General features: G+C 45.9%; 1 protein-coding gene across 15 annotated transcripts in view; it reads left to right on the top strand.

Moving 5' to 3' along the window:
• The window catches only part of RRBP1 (ribosome binding protein 1), a 68,813-nt gene that overhangs the window by 8,118 nt on the left and 35,333 nt on the right, over positions 1-25,362 (top strand). For 7 of the 15 annotated variants that reach the window (XM_063803125.1, XM_063803126.1, XM_054674958.2 and 4 more), the window contains one exon: positions 13,494-15,726. In XM_063803125.1, coding sequence (XP_063659195.1) covers positions 13,515-15,726 — 2,212 coding nt within the window. In that variant the 5' untranslated portion in view covers positions 13,494-13,514. Of the gene's footprint in view, positions 1-3,586; positions 3,749-4,192; positions 4,307-13,493; positions 15,727-25,362 lie in introns of those variants that run through there. The other 8 variants (XM_063803127.1, XM_024352281.3, XM_063803123.1 and 5 more) reach the window with 4 other exon arrangements.

The following is a 25,362-nucleotide window of genomic DNA, read 5'->3' as shown; positions in this document are numbered from 1 at the left end:
TATGAATACATTTTTATTTCCTTGGTAGTTCTAGGTATTTGTAGTAATTAGAAAGGAAAGTCTTAATTTTCAGAATAGTAATCACAGTGATTGAGGGGAGGAAGGAGTCAATGCTGAAGAATAAATGAATTATTGAGACTCTTAATGAAAAGTCTTATTGGTGATGTGTCAAAGGACTCTTAAAAGGTCAACTTTAGCCACTGCTCTGAAGCTCAGTTAGTCTTTTCCATCTTAAGTCATATCCCTCTTAAGTTGGAAGATCTGGAGACTTATTCTGTACAGTTTGATTTTAAAAAGACTGCAGGTGGGCTGGGCATGGTGGCTCAGCCTGTAGTCCCAGCACTTTGGGAGGCTAAGGCGGGCAGATCACCTGAGGTCAGGAGTTCGAGACCAGCCTGGCCAACATGGTGAAACCCTGTCTCTACTAAAAATACAAAAACTAGCTGGACATGGTGGCACATGCCTGTAATCGCAGCTACTTGGGAGGCTGAGGCAGGAGAATCACTTGAACCCGGGAGGTGGAGGTTGCAGTGAGCTGGGATCGTACCACTGCACTCCAGCCTGGGCGACAAAGTGAGACTCCATCACAAAAAAAAAAAAAAAGAAAAAAGAAAGACTTCAGGACAGCAAGGTGGCATGGCCACAGGACTATAAAGGGCTGTGGGTCCCACTGAGTCACTGCCCTGTCAGGTCAGGAGGTGACTGCCTGCCTTGACCCTGGCCTCAGTTACTTCCTGTCTGTGAAGGGAGCGATCCTGTGTGGGTGTGAGCACTGGGAAGTGGCAGTAGTAACAGGGCTCCGTAACAGATTCTTCAGGCCTTAAAGATGCTCCTCCTCCAGGATCTGTGGGGCACGTTTTCCAAGGAAATATGACACACATTTTAAACTCTTTATTAAAGTAAAATATATACAGAAAAATGCACTATCACGAGTCAACACAATAAGTATCCACAAGCTAAACATGCTTGTTTAACCAGCAGATCAAGAAATAGATTATTCCCGACCTCCCCAACCTCCTTTTGTGCCCCCCTTCCAGCTGCTGCCCATCGTGGGCAGGGAATACCTGCTCTCTTCTTAATAATACCAGTGATTGATTTTGCTTGTGTTTGAACTTGATGTAAATGGACTCAAACGGCATATGCTCTTTTGTGTCTTTCACTCAACGTTACGTGTAAGACTTGTCAGGTTGTTGGGGTAATTGTAGTTTGTTCATTCTCACTATTCCAGCATGTGAATATATGAGTTTATTCACATTACTGTAGGTGGGTACTTGGAGAGTTTCCAGTTTGGGGCTATTAATACCGCAGACTTTTGGTGAATGTCTATACACATTTCCATTGGGTCTGTATACCTAGGAGTGGAATTGCAGGACCAGAAGGAGGTAGGTGCTTGGCTTTAAAAGAAAGTGCCGGACTTTTTATCTGAAGTGCTTGTTCTAATTTACACTCCCACCAACAGTATATGAATGAGACCTTGGAATATATTATAAAGTGGCTGATTCTAAAAGGGAACCAAAATGAATTTTGAGTTACCGTTGATAATAAATAAGAAATGACTCACTCAGGCTGAAGTTCTCCGCTGTCACAGAGAGAGGATGTTAGGCTGGCAGAATTCGTTAATCAAAGGTGGGCCTTGGGAAAAGGGCTTGTGAGAGGGTCAGATTTTATTGCTGATGGGCAGGTGATATTTCCTAATATAAACCTGAGTGGAAATGCAGCTCTTCTCCAAGGAGTTAATGGAAGGGAATTCAGCGAAGCTCATATCTTGAGATTAAATTCTTCATCAGAACTCTTCCCCTACAGAGTGAATTTCTTAAAAACAAAAGAACCAATAGTTGGGTATCAGACCTCATTTAGCTCTGGCCCATGTGTTTCTAATTAGAAGCTCCGCCCACCTCCAGGGGTTGGCGGTGTTGGGATATTCCTGCAGGAGCCCTTCCTCCCTGGCCCACCTAGTAATGAAGGATGGTATATCCAGGTCCAGAGTTGGTAGTAGTCTCCCTGGCACAGCCAGCCTCCTGGCACATGGCAGCCACGTGCTCCCTTTTCTTTGAAGAGCATGGTTGGCTGGAATTTGGTTTGGCTGTTGGGGGCGACAACACTGGGTTTCTGGTGATAGAATAGGCTGGGTGGCCTGAACCAGTCTTCTAACTTGCTGGATGGCCTGGACAAGAGGTAAATGACATTAAAAATACCTTCTGACAAGCCTAGAATGGAATACACTGAAGCAGGAGGTGAAAGGAGTGACCCAAGAGGATAAGGACAACCCTGGGGGCCTTTGGCAAAATAGGCAAACTCTTAAGTTCTGATAGCATCTCCAGGCGCAGGGGGCAGAGATTAATGCTGGCAGCATGATAGGACACAGGCTCCCTGAGTTGGAACCACAAGGGGCCATGACACCTTCATGGAGAAGGGGAGTCAGAGGTAAGCCCATTCTCACCCTACAGGCAGGGTAGGGAGGGGCACATTCTGAGAAGTGGGTATCACAAGTTGTCCCTCATGTGGATCCCATGACTTGAGTAGTGGGAAACTCCAAGCTGATTTGAAGATTCTTTATTTGAGAGTGGACCTGCACACCTAGTGTTCCTGGGTCAGTCCAGGGGCGAGCAGATCGTTGAAGGACTGCACCTTTATCCTAGGCTCACCAAATCCGCAGGTGTAATTATCAAACGAAAGAGAATAGTCCATAGTTAGTAACAACTAAATGCAAAGGATGAAAGCACTGAATGAGGGCCAGCAGGAACAGATCTCAGAAAACATAAGATAATGGACTCGTTGACATAGATTTTAAAGGCCTTACTCAAACTAAATAGGCAAGATTGAAAATACCTATGAGGAAGAGGAAACTATACAATGACCTAGCAAATTTGAAAAAGCAACCAGGAACAACTTGTAGACATGAAAAGTTCATGTCTTTATAATACAAATCTAACAGATGGATTTACTAGCAGATTACATAAAACTGAAGAGAGTGAATGACCTGGAAAGTAGAGAAGAAGAAATATAATTTAGAGAACCACATAGATGAATAATTTGTAAGACCAATTAAGATTCAGGAAGAGTAGATTCAGAAGTGTGTCTAATTGGGGTTCCAGGAGAGGAGCGAGGACAGAGCCAGTACTTGAAAAGCTAATGACTGAGAATTTTGCGGAATGCGTAAGACACCCAACCAAAACCCAAGCAGGGTAAATAAAAATAAATCCACATATAGACATTTAGTGATACAGCAACTCAAGGGAAAAATTCAACAGTGAGAGTGAAAAGATCGTTTTAAGACAAAAACCCAAGATAGCTACTGACAGATCTTTGCTAAAGGAACTTCTCAAGGATATTCTTGGAAGGAAGGTGATGGCAAGTGGAAAAAGACATAACAAGCAATGATGAGTAAAGAAAGTGGTAAATATTTGGACAGTTCTAAATACATGTAAAAGAATAATGTTGGAGAGGCTGGAACAAGGATAAGATTAAATACATGAAAACAGTAACGTCTAAGTTGGAAGGGATAATAGAATTAATTTGGGGGGGTAAAGATTTGTTTAACTTTGAATTTTGTGAGTGCTGTGTGTTACTGTTTTTTTTTTTTAAGGTAATTGCTAAAAAGTAGAAACAATGAAAAAAAAAAAGAAAAGAATCCTACACTACTCATTTTGATGCCAGCCAACCTTGTTACAAAACTTGACAAGAATGGTAGGAGGAAAGAAAACCATCAGTCAGATCTCATACCTGAAAAGATAAACGAAGTCCAGCAGTATGTATGAGTAAATCGTTTTATCCTAGGAATTCAAACTTGGTTTAACGTTTAAAAATAAGTTATATTCACCTTCCACACCTACGGGTTATAGGAGTAGAATAGTATGATTATCTTAATAGATACAGATAAAGTATTTGATAAAATTCAACATCTGTTTATGTAAACTAGGAATAAGAAAGCAACCTCTTTATCCTGATAAAGGATGTCTACAAAAAGGCTTTAGTAAATCTCACACTAAAGAGAGACACCTAAATCTTTCCCTTTGATATGAGAAAAACAGAATACTTGCTGTCATTCCTTCTCTTTAGCACTGTGTTGAAGGTCCTGCCCTGTGCAAAAATTCAAGAAAAATTAAGCAGACGATAGGAAATTGGGAAGAAAGAAACAAAACTGTGATTCATATGCTTATATATGTAGAATTTTTTTCTTTTTAATTGACAGATGTGTTACTAGAATTTAGGCAAGTTGCTGTTGGGGAAAAATCACCCTACTGGAATCAGTAACGTTTCCGTATACCAGCAACAAGCAGAAAACGAAACTTCAGAGCTACCATTTGTAAGTGTGTGAAAACTATGAAAAACTAAGAAGTAACTCTGAAAATGTGTAAGACTCCATAGTGTGTATTATTTTCCATCTGGATACTTGGGTTGTTCTGTTTAGATTTGATCCTTATAATGATATACATTAGCACATATGATCCTGATATGATATTGAGTAGACGATTGATTCATCACTTACCATATTTGATGTGGTGAGGTTTGATTTGGTACAGTATAGATGAGACTGACCCCTGCTTTGGGGAGACAAATGTTTACCGCAGTAAGAACTCCCTTGTGGGCTAGCACATCTTAACTGTTCATGTCCATTTTGAGACATCAGTTCTTGATTCCTACCGCATAGGCATGCTGTCTTCCTCAATAAGGTGAAGCCTGTAGGCTTCTTGGAAGTTTGCAGAAGATTTAGGTCTGTTTAAGTACCTACTTTCCAAAGACTGTTATTTGGAGAGACACCAAAAATTGTCAATTCTTTATTTTTTTACCCCCCTCAGGCATAGAAATTGAATCTGAAATGGCTGATGAATAAGCAAAGGCTTATAATAGAGTACATTTCTATTTTTAGTGTTTCAACTCTTCTTTAAAATGAGTAACATTGTTTCTTTAAAATAGGAAGTCCATTATATGTATCCTCTTAGAAATGAAATAAATTTTTTCAGACTCTTTGTTACTGCATTTTCTCTTAGTTTCTTTGGGTTAAAAAAAAATCAGAGATTGCACTTAAAATTTTAGGTCAACTGATCTGAAACCCACTTCTCCAACACTTAGAAATGTTACATAGTTAGTAAGCAGTCTTTAAAATGCATAGTAGTGCATTCACAAGGTAGGGAAAGAGATGACCAGAGTTCATAAGCCAAGGTTGCAGCGAGTGACTGGGACCTGCAGTGAGCTGACCCTGGGACAGGGGTAGGGGTGCGGTATTATTGGTCAAAGTCATCTGAGTCTTTGGCTTTAATGTCCAGGGGGAATGGGATTTTGTCTGAGACTGGGAATGGGAACTGAGCCTTCTCTCACATCCCCCTGTAAGACTTGAACCCTTGAAGGGCTGTACCCTCCATGGGGGGACAGACTAGAAAGAACACCTGCCCAGTAGTAGCAAGGGGAGATGACAGGTAAGAATTTATCTGTTTTGTCTTGGGCAAGGGAGACACAGTCTCCTGATAATTTGTAAGAGACCATGCCTCTTGTAAAAGTTAGTCCCTGGCTGGTCTTCCCTGAGGGCCTAGTTGAAGCAAAGATAAAACAGCTCGTTAGAGGCAGGCCCACGACTCAGCCCATTAAGGTTTACCAGTGATAAAGCCCCACAAAGATATAATATCACATCACTATTAGAGGTAGAAAAGAAGACAATGAAAAATAGAAAAGCCAGTCAGACTTAAAAAACAAATCAAATAACTCGAAGGACTGATTATAGAGCTAGTGAGATTCAGCTGAAGACTGGAGTGTAGGTCTAACGAGTTCTCCAAATGGTAGCACAAAGAGATTGAGGTCTAATTAGGAGCTCTACCAGGAAGGAATAGGGAGCAGACCATTTTCAAAGAACTGTGTGGCCAAGGATTTTCCAGAATTGAAGAATAACATAACTCCTCACACTCAGCACAGTGAGCGTGAATAAGTTAAATATACACTTACAAACATTTTGCTGAATCCTTAGAACCCCAGAAATGGATCTTAAAAGTAATGAGAGATTAAAAAGATATTATAAAGGAATAACAAATAGACTGACAGTGTGTTTCTAAACATCTCATCAAGAAAAGGCCAGAAGACAAGTGAAATAACATCTTCAACATGGTGAGAGAAAACTGTCAGCATGGAATTCCGTCCTCAGTTAATCCATGAAGGTGAAGTAAATTTTCTCAGGGCTTTAAGGACTGAGAAAGTTTATGAAGGAGAGATCCTTGCTGAAAGAACTACTCAAGGATGTACTTTGGCAAGACCCTAAAAAAAGGAATGAGATGCAAGTAGCAGTGATGAGCAGATGGCCAGCATTTGGGTAAACAAGCAAGTGTCAGCTATCCGGAACCAAACAACACTGACTAGGCCAGATGTGTGTGTGATGGGGGCTCATGTCATGGGGAAGGGCAGCAGACCTAAGACCTTGTAGGTGGTTTGACCACTGGGGAGGCAGCTGGAGACATTCATGAAATTCAGTCACGTATGGATGTTAGGAAGATGTGTTAGCATCACAGCTTGTAGGATGAAGCCGTAGCAGTACTTAGGGGGAAATTTATTGCCTTAAATATTTGCTGCAAGAAAAGAGAAAGGACTGAAAGTTGATAAATGGCCGTGTCAGGAAGTTAGAAAAGACAGAATAAACCAATGGAAGATGGAGGAAGGAATAATGAATATTAATTTTATAGATTGGATCACAAACCCAGCAGCTGGTCCTAGAATCATCATTGAAATTGATGTTGTTAAATTGTATTGAAATTGTTAAAAATCAGCACTCTAGCCACCCTTCCCCCTTTAAGAAAAGATCTCAGAACACTAATCCTGATGGTTTTATGGGCAAGTTCTTCCAGATCTACAAAGAACAGAAAACCCTACCTTTACACAAACGATCCCAAAGAATAGGGGAAAAGGAATGATTTTTAGCTCATTCTATGAGACTCAAGAGACCCTAATACCAAGATCAGAGAACAGTCTGAGAATCACCTCTGATTTTTCTCATTTTAAAATACACATAGAAATCTCACATAAAAATGTTAACAAACCAAATCTAGTGATGTGTTAGAAAAGAATCTCCATCAAGAAACATTTATACCATAGAAACTTTCTGTGAACTGGCATTATTAGACTGTGCATTACTGTAATTCCACATACTTCAGATTAAAGGAGAAACTGTCAACTGGTAAAGACAAAGCAATTGGTAAAATCTAATACTCAATTATATTAAAAAGATAACTAGGAATATAAGACATGCTACTTAACCTGAGGAAAGATTTCTGCCAGAAACCTGCAGTTGGTACGACACTGGTAGTAAAACATTAGAAGTAGTAACTTGCGAATGCTACAAGGCAGCTTATTGCACAGACTCTGCTCAGCACTGCATCAGAGTTCTCAGCCAGCTCTGTTAAGCCAAGAAAAAGAAATGAGATCATATGGTTTGGAAAGCAAGAAACAATACTGTCTTTTTTTCCACAGCTTACTTTTTATTAAAAAAAATCGGAAAGAATCTACAAACTCCTAGATTTGACAAGAACATAGATGATAGCTGGGTAAATTATACATATGCAGAAATGAATTACTTTGCTGGTTATCTGTAGCTGAGGAGTAGAAGAAGTAATTTACAAAAGGTATTCTAACCATCAACAAAACAACGTGTAAGACTTTTATGGAGAAAATCATTAAAATCTTATAGAAGTATGGAAGAAAACTTTTTTTTTTTTTTTTTTTTTTTTTAAGAGACAGGGTCTTGCTATGATGCTCAGGCTGGTGTTCAACTCCAAGGCTCAAGTGATCTCCTGCCTCAGCCCCCCAAGTAGCTTGGACTACAGACATGAACCACTGTGCCTGGCTTCGAAGAAAACATTTAAGTCAGTGTAGTGCTCTAGCATACCATATTCATTGACAGATAGCTTCTATAGTTAGAAATATCAATCCTTTCTACGTTCATGTATAAACTCAGTGCGATTCAAATACAAATTCCAGTAGAAATTTTGGAGGGGATGCTTAAGCTGAAAATGTGGCATTGATGCAGGGCATAAATATAACAGTGGAACAAAGTGTAGAATCTAGAAACAGATCCACTGAATGGCACAGAAATGGCCATCTGAGTCTGTGGGGGAAGGAAAAGACCAGTCAGGAAATGGTGCTGGGTAATTAAACTGATGGGGAAAGTTTTATCACTGTTTCCTGTCACATACCAAAGTAAATTCCTGGTAATTGAGAACCTGACTTTGAAATGCATTACCAAAGTCTTTTGAAGAAAATAACTTACAAACAGTAAAATGACTTCTGTCACAATGGTTATCTCCAGGAAGCGACCCTGGGTGGCTGGCTTCAGGGGTATAAAGGAGATTTTTCAGTCATATGGTAGACATGTCACACTACAATTTTGTGTGATAGCATAAATTTTTAAAACCTAAAAGCATTGGAGTATGGATAATAATTTGTGGTTCAACTATGTAATATAGGAGTGAAAATAAATAAACCCCAGCCTGGCCAGTATGGTGAAACCCCGTCTCTACTAAAAACTACAAAAATTAGCTGGGTGTGGTGGCACACGCCTGTAATCCCAGCTACTTGGGAGCCTGAGGCACAAGAATGGCTTGAACCTGAGAGGCAGAGGTTGCAGTGAGCCAGGATCATGCCACTGAGCTCCAGCCTGGGCAACAGAGAGAGACTTTGTCTCAAAAAAACAAAAAGAATAAACCAAAGCTATGTGTATCTATATGAATATTCTCACAAAGTTTAGTCAAAAAATGTTACCAAATAGCACCCAGAACAATGTCACTTACACAGCAATTACCAACACACAAAGTAATGGCTGTATTTTGTTGGTAGAGATACATGTAATAGAAACAAAAGCAGGTGGAAGTGGTAAGTGGCCCATTCAGGGTGTTGTCCCCCTCTAGAAGGGAGATGACATATATATACATATACACATGTGTGTCCCCCCCCACATATATATGTATACACAGGCACATACATATATATATATAAATATCTAAAGTGCATATGGCAAAATGTTAGGGTTTGGTAAACCTGGGTGGTAGGCTAATGGATGTTCATATTTTTCTTTTTAGTCTTTTGTATGAGTCATTTCATAATATTTTAAAAATTAGGAGCTGTTGATTCTGATGTAGCCATGTCTGCTAGGGTCTCTGTTTTATTGTCATTCTGTTTTCGTTCTGTACCTTCCTAGCAGGTCACCTTATGCCCAGGAAATGGATCTGGGGGTTTGTTTTCTTTGTCCACCCCTACCCCACAGCTTCTCCAAGATTCCACACACGGTCCCCCGGGGAGCTGCTGCTTAGTAATGAGACAGAGTCCTGGGAGCTGTTGAGGGTCTTTTCACAAAACCTACCAAAATCCCAGCTGCCAAATTGGACCCAACTGGCTTGGCCGGGCCATGTGAATTAGCAGATATCTTCTGTGTCTAAAGAGTTTGGGGCTTCCTCTTACTTTTGTTCCCCGAATCTTAAGAACAGAAGAAGAGCCATTCTCTCAAGATCTTAGAGGTGGGCCAGTGAGTTCAGTCTGTCCAGCCTCTGCGCAGCCTCCTACATCCTTCCCTCTTGGGGCCTTCATCTTTTTGTCTTACAGTCTGAGTATGTTAGCAATATCGTAGTCCCCCTTTATCTATGGTTTCACTCTTTGTGGTTTCAGTTACCAGCAGAAAGCTGTGGTCTGACAATATTAAATGGAAAATTTCAGAAAGAAACTCTTCCTGAGTTTTAAGTTGCATGCCATTCTGAGTAGCGTCTTGCCTGGGATGTGAACGATCCCGTGTGCAGTGGATTCACGCCGTCTGTGTTACCTGCCTGTGCGTCACTTGGTGGCCCTCTCAGCTTTCAGATCCACTGTCTGGTATCACAGTGCGTGTGTTTGAGTCACCCTTACTTTACTTAATCATGGCCCCAAAGTGCAAGAGTGGTGATGCTAGCATATGGTTATAATTGTTCTATTTTATTATTGTTAATCTCGTACTGTGGCTAATTTCTAAATTAAATTTCATCATAGGTATGTAGGTATAGGAAAAAAATAGTGTATATAGGATTCAGTATTACTGCAGTTTCAGACCCACTGGGGGTGTTGGGAAGTTTCCCAGAGGATAAGGGAGGACCACTGCAGTGAGTAAAAGTACGTATTTGACAGAAGTTTCTGGAATTGAGAGAATATAGATCCCTGTGGTCAGACCCTACAAGGTATGGGTGGGCACACATCTGCCCTAACTCTGGTGCAGTGGAGGAAGCCCTAGAAGAGGTTTCTGTTGGGGGCCTCTTATCATGGTGTGGATTTCAGGAGCAAATCTCCCGGAATGCTGATTGTGAGAACCGAATTTGAGAGGCATCCCTGGCTTCATCATTTCTGTGAATCAGGGATCTCCCAGCATGATGTTTACGCCTCACCGAAGCTGACTCTGCAAAGCAGCAGAAAGGTTGTTTTTCATTTCGATTTCTTTGCTGTCCGTGGTGGTATTGCCTTAGCCTTAAATGTTTCAGTGTATTACTACTTAAGACTAGGGCTTTTCATTTTCTTGTGAAAGATTTCTTTTAAAAAATTCTAACTTGGGAATTAGTGGTGGGGATGTAATTTCTTTTTCTGCAAAAGTTGGGAAGACACATTTGTGCTGCTATAAAACATACATTTGTGTGCGTTGCAAAGGAAAAATATTCTCCCGAGTTTGCTTTTCTCGATTCTGGGTCCCAACAGAGAATATATTTTTGTATTCTGTGTTTGCCTATGTTGAGTAAGATTAAAAGTTCATTTTCCAGCCTTGGCTTTTCTGCTGGAGTTTAGAAGTTGGAAACCACAAGGCTGCACAGAGCCCCACAGTCCTCGGCTGTGAACAGGCCCCGCTTTGTGCATGGCTGTTCACTGTGTCACGGTCTGCAACCAGTGCCAATCGCGACTCGGTAAAGACTACCCCTCGAGCACATGGTTGTTGGGAAACCATTCGGGGTTTATGGAGCCTCAATGAGGGTGACCCAGGCCCCTAATGTTCGTTTCTCTAGAGAAGGGGAGTGTTTTAGAGGATTTTTTATTTTTTTTAAAATAGAGATGGGGTCTCACTATGTTGCCTGGGTTGGCCTTGAACTCCAGAGCTCAAGCGATCCTCCCTCCTCAGCTTCCCAAAGTGCTAAGATCACGGGCTTGTACCACCATGCCTGGCCTTAGGATTTTTGAATGTAGTGATTATAATGTGGTGTCCATTTTGGCAGAGTTCTGAGAAATCTTGTAAGTACCCAGAGGAGTTTTGGTTGGTGGGTACCTGCCAAAAAGTGAGGGTTGCCTATACCATGTTCCAGACCTTCTGGTCCCCATCCTCCTACCCACTGAATCCATCCATGGCTGAGCAGGGTGCGATTTCCTTTTTAACACCCAGCTTGAGAGTGTGTTCTCGGAAGGCCAGTTCCTGGTATCCTCCCTCGATGATCAAACGTGAGAGTTCCCTGGCTGTGGATCACGCTGTCACTGCCCACGGCCAGAGGTCAGAACCCATTTGGAAATATAAATGCTGCCTTACCCAGGATTCAAAGGCCTCCATGAGCTCCCCTAAGACTTTGTAGAGGTTAAGACTGGAATGAAAAGTGTGACTCAGTCTCACTCAACGCCGAGTGACAGTGTGGGAGAAGTGTGTTGCCACAGCAGCTGATAGAGTTGTCCCCAGGGAGAGCATATGCTGGGAAGTTTTTTCGTCATGAGTGTCTTAAACCCTCTTCTTGCGAAGGTCTTAGGTCAAAGTAATGTGTTCCTTCTGTGATGAGAGTGATTTTTTTTTTTGAAAAAATTTTTTTTGAGACGGAGTCTCGCTCTGTCGCCCAGGCTAGAGTGCAGTGGCGCGATCTTGGCTCACTGCAAGCTCCACCTCCCAGGTTCATCCCATTCTCCTGCCTCAGCCTCCCGAGTAGCCTGGACTACAGGCACCCGCCGCCACGCCTGGCTAAGTTTTTTGTATTTTTAGTAGAGTCAGGGTTTCACCGTGTTAGCCAGGATGGTCTCGATCTCCTGACCTCGTGATCTGCCTGCCTTGGCCTCCCAAAGTGCTGGGATTACAGGCGTGAGCCACCGCGCCCGGCCGAGAGTGATTTTTCTTAGAGCACAATGCCAAGACGTTGAAAACAGTCTCCCTTCTCAGTCCCTTCTTTAAAATGCCCTCATGTCAAAATTTGGATTTGATTCCTACTCTGTTTCCCTCCTCTATATCCACTCAAGAGGAGTGGGGATCTCAATTTCTTAGGAGAAGAATCTCAGTATCTGAGCCACTAAGCATCCTGGACCCAGTCTCCCACAGCATCTAGAGGTTTTGCAGGGCAATGTTGGGGGAGGCCTGTCCACTTCCCCTCCTCTCCTCTTCTACCTCCCCTTACCCACCCCTTCTTACCCTTGTGTTCTCTTTGCTCATTCCATCGATCTTCTTTAGAGAGACTCGGGACTGGCTTGAATGTATCCAAATAAATACACCTCCTGGAGTTCCTCAGTGAAGTCGAACTTAGCCCGGGCTGTGGCAGGAAGGTGTATGAACCTGGATGCCTCTGACCCATTGGACTTTGGTCCATAGGCAGTGAGAATGGTGTTGTTCGTCCTTATGGTTTGGGGAGTGTTGTCTGACAGAGGGGCCTGCTGACACTGTCTCCTCACCCTCTGTGCAGCTTCTGGATGTGAAATTCCAAACCTGGCATTTTCTGAGCCTCCCAAGACTGATTCTTCCTGTTTCCCAACATGCAAATTGCAGGCTCCGTAACTCCTCAGGAGCTATTGCTGGCAAAAGGCTATTTTCCCTCACTGAATTTTTGAACACGTTTCAGGATTGTAATGCAGAAGTTTTTATCTCTGATCCTGGGTAGCAGCATTTATTGGCACTGGGGAAGAGGGAAGCAACAGAGTGGAGATGGCACACTGTGGGCCTGCTGGCTAAAATGCTTGTGGCTGAAAGCCTGCAGATGTGTTTGGTTTGGTTCGGTTCACATATTTTTTAAATCAGTCAATTTCACGTTGAGAGAAGAATTTTTTTAAAGTGTCTGGCCTAACATGAAAAATCAAAACATCTTCCAACTCAGCAATCACATTTCTAGGGCAATCGGCCATGACAGAATGTCACTGTCTAATTTTAGGTGGGGGCGGGTGTTTTTACTACAGTCTCCACCACTCCCCATGGTCTCACACCTGGCCTGCGTTTGTGCTCCTGTGCATCTTTGACCTTGGGTGGGGAATATCTTGCATCAGGGTCATGGCTGCTGAGGCTCCTGGGTGTGTGTGCTCCAGAGATAGGCCTCCACTCTGCTCTGACTCTGCTGTTGCTTTGTATGGGGACTGCTCATGCCTTGGGTACGAATCGCTCACTCCTAAAGAGGAGCAGGTGAGAATGTGGGACATCAGAGAGTGCCTGGGTTTGTTTCTTCTCTGAATTTATTTGCCTGAAGAAAGAATTAGTGAAACCTGAAGTTTGGTGGTAGGGTGGGGATAGAAACTGTTGAAGGCCTTGATTTCTATAAATAGTAACCTCCATGTATGTTTGACAGGTGAAAGGAAAGCAAGCCAGGATGGATATTTACGACACTCAAACCTTGGGGGTTGTGGTCTTTGGAGGATTCATGGTTGTTTCTGCCATTGGCATCTTCCTGGTGTCGACTTTCTCCATGAAGGAAACGTCGTATGAAGAAGCCCTAGCCAACCAGCGCAAGGAGATGGCGAAAACTCACCACCAGAAAGTAGAGAAGAAAAAGAAGGAGAAAACAGTGGAGAAGAAAGGAAAGACCAAGAAAAAGGAAGAGAAACCTGATGGGAAGATACCTGATCACGATCCAGCCCCCAGTGTGACTGTCCTCCTTCGAGAACCAGTGCGGGCTCCTGCTGTGGCTGTGGCTCCAACCCCAGTCCAGCCCCCCATTATCGTTGCTCCTGTCGCCACAGTTCCAGCCATGCCCCAGGAGAAGCTGGCCTCCTCCCCCAAGGATAAAAAGAAGAAGGAGAAAAAAGTGGCAAAAGTGGAACCAGCTGTCAGCTCTGTAGTGAATTCCATCCAGGTTCTCACTTCGAAGGCTGCCATCTTGGAAACTGCTCCCAAGGAGGTGCCGATGGTGGTGGTGCCCCCAGTGGGTGCCAAGGGCAACACACCAGCCACTGGCACTACTCAGGGCAAAAAGCCGGAGGGGACTCAGAATCAAAGCAAAAAGGCTGAAGGAGCCCCAAACCAGGGCAGAAAGGCAGAGGGAACCCCAAACCAGGGCAAAAAGACAGAGGGAACCCCAAACCAAGGGAAAAAGGCAGAGGGAACCCCAAACCAAGGCAAAAAGGCAGAAGGAACCCCAAACCAAGGCAAAAAGGCGGAGGGGGCCCAGAACCAGGGTAAAAAGGCAGATACAACCCCGAACCAGGGGAAAAAGGTGGAGGGGGCCCCAACCCAGGGCAAAAAGGCCGAGGGGGCTCAGAACCAGGCCAAAAAGGTAGAAGGGGCCCAGAACCAGGGCAAAAAGGCAGAGGGGGCCCAGAATCAGGGCAAAAAGGGAGAGGGGGCCCAGAACCAGGGCAAGAAAGCCGAGGGGGCCCAGAATCAGGGCAAGAAGGCAGAGGGGGCCCAGAACCAGGGCAAGAAGGCCGAGGGGGCTCAGAACCAGGGCAAAAAAGCAGAGGGGGTCCAGAATCAGGGCAAAAAGGCCGAGGGGGCTCAGAACCAGGGCAAAAAAGCAGAGGGGGCCCAGAACCAGGGCAAAAAAGTAGAAGGGGCCCAGAACCAGGGCAAGAAGGCTGAGGGTGCCCAGAACCAGGGCAAAAAAGTAGAAGGGGCCCAGAACCAGGGCAAAAAAGTAGAAGGGGCCCAGAACCAGGGCAAGAAGGCTGAGGGTGCCCAGAACCAGGGCAAAAAAGTAGAAGGGGCCCAGAACCAGGGCAAGAAGGCTGAGGGTGCCCAGAACCAGGGCAAAAAGGCCGAGGGGGCCCAGAACCAGGGCAAGAAGGCCGAGGGGGCCCAGAACCAGGGCAAGAAGGCCGAGGGGGCCCAGAACCAGGGCAAGAAGGCCGAGGGGGCTCAGAACCAGGGCAAGAAGGCCGAGGGGGCCCAGAACCAGGGCAAGAAGGCCGAGGGGGCCCAGAACCAGGGCAAGAAGGCCGAGGGGGCTCAGAACCAGGGCAAGAAGGCCGAAGGTGCTCAGAACCAGGGCAAAAAAGTAGAAGGGGCCCAGAACCAGGGCAAGAAGGCCGAGGGGGCCCAGAACCAGGGCAAGAAGGCCGAGGGGGCCCAGAACCAGGGCAAGAAGGCCGAGGGGGCTCAGAACCAGGGCAAGAAGGCCGAGGGGGCCCAGAACCAGGGCAAGAAGGCCGAGGGGGCTCAGAACCAGGGCAAAAAGGCCGAGGGGGCTCAGAACCAGGGCAAAAAGGCCGAGGGAGCCCAGAACCAGGGCCAAAAAGGAGAGGGAGCCCAGAATCAGGGTAAAAAGACAGAAGGGGCTCAGGGCAAAAAGACAGAAAGGAGTCCCAACCAGGGCAAAAAGGCAGATTCGGTTGCTAATCAGGGCACAAAGGTAGAGGGTATTACAAACCAGGGGAAAAAAGCAGAAGGGTCCCCCAGTCAAGGCAAAAAGGCAGAAGGGTCCCCCAACCAAGGCAAAAAGGCAGACGCAGCTGCCAATCAGGGTAAAAAGACAGAGTCAGCTTCTGTCCAGGGCAGAAATACAGATGTGGCCCAGAGCCCAGAGGCACCAAAGCAAGAGGCTCCTGCCAAGAAGAAGTCTGGTTCAAAGAAAAAAGGTGAGCCTGGTAAGTAACTGATTTCTTTATGAACTTAGAAGGAAAGGCTGTCTTTAAATGACTTATGGATTCTCTCGGGGAGTGCCACCTGTATCAGTCAGCTATTGTCATAATAAGGCTGCGTAACAAACATTCAAAAAAAATTCATTGGCCTTCAACAGCAGTCATTTATTGTTGCTCATGCTTCTGGAGGTTGGCAGATGTGAGCTTTCTCGGTTGGTGGCTCTGCCTCAATCTGGTTTTAACTGGGTTGGTGACTCTTTGCTACAGGTTGAGCTCAGGTCAGTTCCATGTGTGGTCCTTCTGGCGCCCTCCAGGGCAGAGGCCCTTCATAGTTACAACAGAGGCACAAAAGGGCATTTCAAGTCAGCATTTCATTGACCAGATCAAGTGATGTGTCTGAGCCTGAGTCAAGGGGCAGGGAGTCCACTGTGTCCAGGGAGAAGGGACTGCAGGGTGATGTGAGAAAGGAGAGGTGAGGAGTGAGCAATAGGTCCGTGTCTTGGCATGTCTTAAACATATGGGAGCACAAGGAAAGGTGAGGAATTAGGAGCAGTAATTCTGTCCACCACACAGTGTAGAAGAGTTCTGCGTGTTGGCAAGTCTTTCTTAACTGTCTGGCTGCGTTCCGTCAGCCTGTTCGATGTTCTTGCCTCACCTGATGCTTTTGTGCAGCCTGACTCGGGTATCTGTGCTTGTTGAGTGAATGATGGTAGGAAGGTGTTTTTAAAGAGCAGTTGCATTCTTTCCTCTTCTGCCTTCTCCTTCCCCTGCGCCACCCTAGTCATTTGGTAAAGCATTATAGAGCATTAACATAAACACTGGATTACATAGATAGATATGTGATCATATGAAGCACTGGTTTACACTTTATCTGTTTAGTGTATATTACTGTAGAAATTGGTCCAGGGAGTTCCTGTTTCATGTTTGTCATTCATTCAGTTTCACTTATGTTTTCTTTCTCTCCTCTCCTTTCCTCTCCTCTCCTCTCCTCTCCTTTCCTTTTCTTTTTTCTTTTCTTTTCTTTTCTTTTTTCCTTTCTTTTCTTTTCTTCTCTTTTCTTGTTTTTAAATAGCCATTAGCTGATTTGGAAAAATAATTGCATTTGTGTTGACAAAGGGTATCTTAGGAGGTGTGAAATGTTTGTACCTGTGTCGGGCTGCACAGGCCCTGTGTCTTTAGCTGGGCTTCCCTATCTTGCCTCTGTCAGGCTATTACCTTCGTGGGGTTTCCTCCTTCTGCTGTTTTTGATGGGCCATTTGCTAGGGCAGCAGCCCCCTGCTCCGTGTGAGAGGCCCTGTCCCCTGTGAGCGGCTGTAGGCTCCTGTGGGAAGCCAGGGACCAGCTGCCCAGCCCAGATCAGGTGGCCTCGAAAGCCCTTTGAAAACCCAGACGCTCTGGCCTCAGCCCTACTTCCAGAGGCTGGCAGGCGACGCACTGCCCTTTCTTTAACATGATGTTCCACTTGATTCAAAGCTGGGGATGGAGCTGAGAATCAGCTTTTACTTGGTTCTTCCACATCAGGCATGTCCACAGCTTCCTGCATCCCATGGTCATTGTTATTTCGTGTGGTTTTAGACATTTGAAACGAGATATGAAACAGAAGTGTGATGATAATATTGGAAAGGAAGACAAAATTGTTCTAATTTGCAGGTAATAAAGAACCTTGTTAGGGATGAGACCTACGTGTGACCTCTGTGAACGTAACACAACAGCTTGAGTGGGGTGATAAAGTTGGAACCAAGAAAACAAAACCCATATTCCAGGAGAAGAAGATGAAATATTATCAATGAAAGGATAGTAATTTTCAAGTTAATTTAGTGGTCTACCATTATTCCAGCCAAACTTTCTTGAGAAGATTTTCCCCCTAACTTGACAGATTATTCCAAAAGTCCTATCTGAGGGAAAAATAGGTAAGAATAATTGAATAGATTTTTTTACAGTGGATTTTAGAAGGCCAGTCCTGTCAATGTGTGAACGTCTCCCAACTGTTGTAATTACAAGTAGGGGAATAGAAGGCTCTGAAACTGACTGAGAACTTGAATGAGAGAAGCATCATATTGCAGTAGGGAAGGAAACGTTCAGCAGATGATCTAGGGCAGTGTGTTCATATATTCATAATTTGGAAAAGTCTTCTTAGACCCGCCAAGCACTTGCCTCTATAAAAATTTAAGGTTTGGATGAAATAGATTTGATTTGAAAAGAAATGAATATGGGTTAGCCCAGATGGTGGAAGATGGCCACTCTGACATTGTCATGAGAAGAAGTCACCAAGGCTGACATGGGGGAGCTTGACACACAGCCACGCAGGGCTGCGCAACCACAAGGAAGAGGCAGAGACAGGGCCACACGTGCCACCAACATGCCGCCCGCAAGGTGGTTTCTTTCTTCTTCACAGTGTCGGCAGTCTGGAAAACATGGGGAAAGTTCTTTCTTGGACTTTGTATTTTCGTTTCTTGAATTAGCACTGAGGAATCTCAGGCCTGTTTTCCCATGGTTGATGTACAAAGGCATCTTCAGGGCCATCTGCGGTGGATTTGGGCCACTCCCCAGACACCGTGAGGATCCTGGAGACGTCCCCTCCTGAAGTGCTTCTTAAACTTTGGTATGCAGATGAATCACCCAGGATCTTGTGACTCAGCAGCTCCCAGGTGGGGCCTGAGATTCTGCATTTCTAAGCAGTTCCTGGGAGCTGCTGATGCTGTGGGTCCCACGTCCCACATGTGGGGCCAGTCAGGATCCAGGAGACATCATCATTTAGCAGTTTTGAAAACTCACATTAAAGCAAATAAGCTTTATTTAAAAACTGTTAATATAAATATATAATGTATATTTTTAAATGCTGGCATTGTAAATTGTGTGACCATTTTGAAAAGCAATTTTGTGAAATGTATCAAGAGCCTCAAAGGGGCGAGTAGTTTTTCTTCTTCTCCTGGACTCCCCTCAGGAAACAGTGTAAACTGTGGCAGCCAAGTCTGTGGGTGAGTGGCTGGGGTGTCCCTCGGACCACCCCAAGGGCCTCGGTGCATGCGGCTCACCCAGACACAGTGCAGCCACTAACAGTGATGCCTGTGAAGATCCCATAGTAACCTGCAAAGACATGGTCACGTGGTCACAGTGTGACTTTTCATTGGAGAAGTCGGGTGCCAAATTCTTTAGATGCCTCAAGAACAGTGGAAGGCAGAGACATTAAATGAGTGATAACAAGATAAACCGTAACTGTAGGAAATACAGTACAATTCCTTTCTGATTTTTTTCTTCAATGTAGTAGTAGTTTTCTCTTCAAAAGTCAAAAAGCAGCTGGGCGTTGTGGCCCACTCCTGTTATCCTCAGCCCCTGGGAGACCGAGGTGGGAAGATCACTTGAGCCCAGGAGTTCCAGCCTGGGCAACATAGTGAGACCTGGTTTCTATAAGAAATGTTAAAAAGAAAGAAAAAAATAAAAGTCAAAAAGCAACGCTGAAGACCCTAGATCTTGTGTTTGTGACAGCGCCCCCTGGAGCTGGGAACGCCCTTTGGAAAACCTTCATTAATGCTACTGGGACAGGAATTCCAACGAACTGATGAAGCAAAGAATTTCCTATTAAAACCTTCCTGATATAATGCCCTTCAGAAATTATTTTAGGGAGATAAAGTTGGGTCTTGATATATTATCTTAAATACTCTCTTTGCCATTGTGAAAAATAAAGGAATAATGATACTTCCTTAATTCCAGATGTTAAAACAACTGAGAAAGATCCCTGGAAGGCAGGGGCCACTGGAACTCCTGCTCCTGCGTGCTGTCTCTGGACATAGCTCAGCACCGCAGGCCTCTGCCTGTGGGTTCATCTCAGTAGTTCGGGGGTGAAGTGCAGAGAAGGACCCGAGAGCCACAGTGGACAGACCTTAGGGGCTGAGGGTGGTTTATATAATGGCACAGGCTATGGAGTCACCCAGGATTGTTGATAGGGGAGTGTGGACTTGGTGATGGGTCCAGAGCTCCAGCCACAGTGAAGAGACCCTCCCTGATTCCATGATGCTCAAGCAGCAAAAGCTTAGGACAGATGAAAGGAGGCATTTATGAACATGGAAGGGAGTCACTAGCAAACGCACACGTGATTGAGTGGTAAGGCCCGAAATTCAAGGTATTTGAAATCCCAGTTAACAAGCAATGTATTCAGTCTACTTCTTTTCCACAGAATCAGTAGTGCATATTGGTAAGCCTCCAAGTTTATCCACAGAAAACCCGTAAGTTCTTAATGTGTCTGGAGTTGCGTGGTCCCAGGTAGAGATTTTCTCACTGGGGGAGCAGCATCTGTACAAGAAGAAGCATTTAGGACTCTGGCTTAAGATGCTTCACACTCAGCACCTGCTGCCACCAGTTCCATGATGGGGTCACACCCAGGATGTAGGGGACGTTTGAGTCCTGGAATGACAAAGGCTCTCCTACAGGGAGACTGTGAAGGGAGGGTGCCGGCCCTGGGATGTGAGGAGGTCGAGTCTATGTTACGTGGACGGCCCACACCAGTCTGCGCGGGTAGCGATTGGGGTGGAGAGCCCTGTCCTTTTGTTGTGTCCTTTAGTGCAGTGGTCAGACCCTGCATGGCCATTATCAAACCAAAACAGACAAAAATGGGTTCGTGCATTACTGTTTAACTGTGCAGTGTGCTTTTCTCTAGTCTGTGCTGGTGGGTATCTGATATTAATGTCCCCATCAACATTGGTCTTTGGTGGCTGGGGGTTGTGAGGCATGTATGTGTGGCTCTTTCTGTCCACCTTGGGACCAGGAGGCTGTTCTTTTTTTTTTTTTTTTTTGAGATGGAGTCTCGCTCTGTCACCCAGGCTGGCATGTAATGGCACGATCTCGGCTCACTGCAACCTCTGCCTCTTGGGTTTAAGCAATTCTCCTGCCTCAGCCTCCCAAGTAGCTGGGATTACAGGCACCCACCACCACGCCCAGCTGATTTTTGTATTTTTAGTAGAGATGGGGTTTCACCATGTTGGCAGCTGGTCTTGAACTCCTGACCTCAGGTGATCCACCCGCCTCGGCCTCCCAAAGTGCTGGGATTATAGGCGTGAGCCACCGCGCCTGGCCAGGGCCAGGCTGTTCTTGGCGTGTGATCTGTATGTATTGGTCTCATCTGGACTCTGTCACAGTCTGCTTATTCTTTAGCAAACGTATTTTCTGCTCTTTGCAGCTGACGGGCTCCAAGGACATTTCTTGATTCATTTGTGGCTACCATCTTCTTACTAACAGCATGGGTGGGCGGCCCAACCCCTAAGCCACTGCCAGGTGGCGTGTGCAAGAAGGTCTGTCTGCATAGCTCCCAGCTGCTTTGCAGCTCTGACTGTAAAGGACAGAGGCCCTGGGTGGGCTCAGTGAAGTGTGTACCTCTCCTCACAGTTAGTCTGCTTTTCCCACACACAAATAACACGAACACAGGGGAGAGCCCGAGGGCGCGCTGAGCGCGGTGGGCATGTCGCTGCATCTGGCAGAATTCCCACCACTGCAGTCAGTTGTCGGTGGCGCTCTCTGGATGCTTGGCCGTTTTGCCTTGCAAAGGCCCTTCTCTGCTCCGGGCACACTTCATCACTTGCAGTGATTTCCCACCTTGTCTCTGTGCCCTCGGATGATTTTCTTGGTTTTCAGTTAGCCATGAGCTGTGGTGCCCGAGGGTATGAGGCAGAAATCTGTGAGTCCACAGCATGGGTTTTCACCAGTGGCTTGTGGAATTGGTTTCACCCTTGCTACGTCTTATATGTGGAGTTTTCATGTTCCAGAATTATTTGGATTTCCACTTAACATTGGCGGCTGTGACCATGTTGCCCGGTGAGCAAGCCCGGATGAGACACGTTAGACCGTGGGTTCCTCCCTTTGTTGGAAAGGCTGCGGCGGCCCCCACTGGCCACCTTGCGCCTCGTTGCCCCTCTGCTGGGGCTGAGCTTCCTGTCAGTCTGGGGCCTGCCCACTCCAGCTTCTCTGGGGGTCATGTGTGCCCAACCTGAGGCAACTGTAGGCAGAACTCCAGGTGGGCTGACTGGCCCTGGGCATCTAGAAACACAGGGACCTGTGGGTGTGAGTGTGTTGGGTGGGAGGGGTGAGGTGGCATGAGGGCTGTGCTGCGGGGATCTGGGAGGTGCTTGGCAGTGGGTTCTAGATCACCGGTGTGGAGCAGGCCAGGACGGGAACTCCTCCCATGAGTCCAGGAGGCCTTGACTTGGGCAGGGGAGGTGTAGGACCTAGGGCTGTGCTGTCCCATGTGGGAGGCACTGGTCACATGGGAGCATTTAAATTATCACCTAAATCAGTCAGAAGTAAATAAAATTAAAGATTCCATTCTTCAGTCACACTAGCCACATTCCAAGTGCCTACTAGTCACATGTGGCTAGTGGCTCCCCTTACACAGTGCAGAGACAGATCATCTCAGCCAGAGCAGAAAGTTTTGCACAGCAGTGCTCTAAACAGGACCATCTGAAAGGAGGTGGCCTCTTGGATCACTGGCCGGTCTGTGCAGACCTGTGTTGGTGTTGCACAGAGGCTGTGGCTGGCCCATAGCACAGGACAGATTAGCAGCAAAACCAGTACTGGAGCTGGGCTCCACCAGAGACTTGAATTGCTTCTTCAGTCTTCCTAGCCCTACCTGTTACCTGGTTGGTCCAGCAGGGCCCCCTGCTGACAGGTGCCCCAGAGGGAGACCCGGCAGGAGTGGTAGGCCCAGGACATGCTTTTGCAGACCCAGGCTGGAGCTCTTCCAGAACTTCTGCTCTGATTTTCCTCCAAGAGCAGATGGGGGCCCTGCAGCAGGTTTTTACCACTTGTCCATGGCTGTATTTGACAGAGAACACCTGCCTTCCTAATCCTTGCCTTTTACAATTTATTATTACATAAATATGTGTTTCCAGCAAACAAAATTCACAGTATGGAGGCATGGAAGGTGAAAATAGAAAGTCTTTTTGCTCCATCCCAATCACCATCCGCTTCCCGGGGATGGAGGGGCGGGGGGGCAAATTCATTGTGCTCTTCACATGGGCACCCACAAACGGGAGCTACAGTGTACACTGCTGTCTGCTTAACAGTGTGTTGGTGACATCTTTCCGTATTGCACCTGCGTAACTGCCACATTCAGCTGCATAATATTCCCTAGCATGACTGTATTGTAATTTATTTAAATGACATTTAAGTAGTGTGCAGCTATTTTGCAGCTAAAATTAATGCTGCAATGATGTACATACACTGTTGTGTGTCTCTACAAAATAAAGTCCTAGATGAGTAATTGTCAAGTCAAAAGGTGGGTACGTTTTTAATTTAGGAAGACAGTGCTGCATTGCTTTCCAGAAACGTTTCACAATTTACGATGAGAGGCCCACAAGATTTGTTTTCTGACTCAGCACTCCTCACACGGTGCTGCTGTGCTACTCTGGGAATGATTCTAACTTCAGGAAGTTTGGGGAGCAGGGAGCATTATAAACCCAGACGTGGGATAAGGAGAAAGCCTCTTTCTTTGGAAATGAAAGGCACAAATTCTTTACTAAATGTTTGGAGAGGAGGAAATTGATGGGATCCTCGAGAAGTGGAAATTCCCCAGAATGGAAGCTTCCCCGTGTTCCGGGTACTGTCAGCTGATGCACGTGTCCAGGCTTTAGCTGGTTTGTTCTCCGATAGTTAACTGAGCACTTATGCACAGTGTCTATTAGGAAAGTCAAGTTTCTAACACAAGACGTGTGTGTCGGCAGTGGTGTTGGTTTTTAAAAAAATCTATTTTTATCCTCAGATTGAGTCTTTGTTTGCAGGATTATGCTGGTTTGCCTCCCACCCTGGGCTGCACTGATCTTGTACTAATCACCATCTGGGTGTTACACTGGCAGGAGAGCTGTCCCACCCAGCACCTGGAATCAAGTCTGGATCCTACAGTGTGGGCGTAGACTGAGGAAGTACATATGTACATTCTGAAGACCCCACAGTTAGCATGAGCTCCAGAACAGTGTGCTTTTAACTGGAGCTTGCTTCACTCATTGTTGCTGCTGGTTGGAAACAGGTGTTTCCTCATTACCTCTGCTAGCACATCACTCAGGGGATGCGGGGATGCAGGGTACTTGTTGCACTCTTGGGGAGTCTGGAGCTCACCCAAGGACCTGTGACCTTTCTGCCTAATGGACGGGGGTGGGTAACCCTGGGGGCATGGCTCTTCTGTCTTGGCTGTGGGCCTACTTTCTGCGGGGCCCTCTTTCCCCAGCCTGCTGATGCAAGCCAGTTTTACTCTGTGGCCAGAGAGACCATTGTGTCATGGCCCAGGAGAACCCACCCAACCTCCATGAGGTGGCAAACACTCAGAAACAGGCATTTCAGAGGCCCATTCTTGCCACGTTGTCAGATAAGTCCATGTGGGAAAAAGAGGCCACCTTTGGGAGGTAGGATTATGGGTAAATGTTAGTATCTTCCTTTCACCCTTCTGCATTTTCCAGTTTTTCTATAACTTTTTTTTTTTTTTTTATGGAGAAGAAACAAAAACTCCATTATGTGTCGCTAAGTCAAATAAACAGGCCCTCATTATATCAAAGCTGATGGAACTCTCATCCTTCTGGGTGTTTTGAGGCAGCCCTGTGTCCTCTGAGGAGCAGCAAGGAGCACGTTGCTCCTTTTGGGGTCTGGAATGAGGAAAGGTAGTGCCAGCTCTTCTGAGGCCTCCAGAAGGAGACCAGTGCGTGTCCCAGCCCTAGCACACAGGCGTCTGGGAGGCATTCATGAACTGAGGTAAGGTGGGAAGTTAAAGGCAGTTCCCACATTCTGGAGCCTGGCAGTGCCGTGGTGGGAGGCGGCCTGTGAGCTCCGTGTCATGTGCAGTCTCGCTGAGCCCCCATTCTACCCCTACAATAGGAAATGTAACCTAAAATCCCAAGTCGTGTTCTGCAATCTAATGGGGCTGGGGTCACAGGTCAGGGGGTATGGGGAAGAGTTGTCAAGCCCCCAGGAAACGGTATTCAAGGTGTCTAGGGTAGCAGGGCCCTCATCTTAAACAATTTGACTTCGTGATGGGAACACCCCTTGCTCCCAGCTCCTCACCCACCCACCCACCCACGCCTGTCCTCCCCATGTGTAGCCTGCTGTGCTCCAGACCCAGCGCTGCTTAGCACAGCAGGTGTGACGCCACTGCTCTCCCCAGCCAGGTGTTTGTTCAGATGTGCAGTTTAGGAGGCTGGTTTCCATGCCTTTGTCCCTCATGCAATTCTCTAAGGTGGATTTGAATTTTTACCTGTTTGACAAAAGCAGAAAGCAAAGCTCAGACTTCCCAGAAGTCATGCACATGACCAGCAGATGGCAGAGCGGCCGGTGTGGGCAGCCCCTCCCGAGGCCCCCGCCCTGCCCGGCAGGTGCCCCTGTGCCCTTCTCGCCAGCAGTTGCACAGAGAGGTGTACACGGAGATCAAGTCAGATACTTTTTCTTTTGAACTTAACTCAGTTTCTCAGGGTCTGAAGCTCTGAAGAAAACTCTCTGGGGCTTATGAGCCTTTATTCACTTTCTGTGGAAGTTCTTCAAACCCAACTTTTTCTTTTCTTCTTCTTTTTTTAAAGAAGAACAAAAACATCCCCTAGGGAAGCGAGCCAAGTATCAGTGTGAGAAGCTGCTAGATGACACTCTTCCAGAAATCTCTTTTCAGCCACTTGAAAA

Source organism: Pan troglodytes, chromosome 21 (genome assembly GCF_028858775.2).
Source record: "Pan troglodytes isolate AG18354 chromosome 21, NHGRI_mPanTro3-v2.0_pri, whole genome shotgun sequence".
Lineage (NCBI taxonomy): Eukaryota > Metazoa > Chordata > Mammalia > Primates > Hominidae > Pan > Pan troglodytes.
Note: the sequence above shows the minus strand (reverse complement) of the source record. Positions and strands in the feature narration are given on the sequence as shown.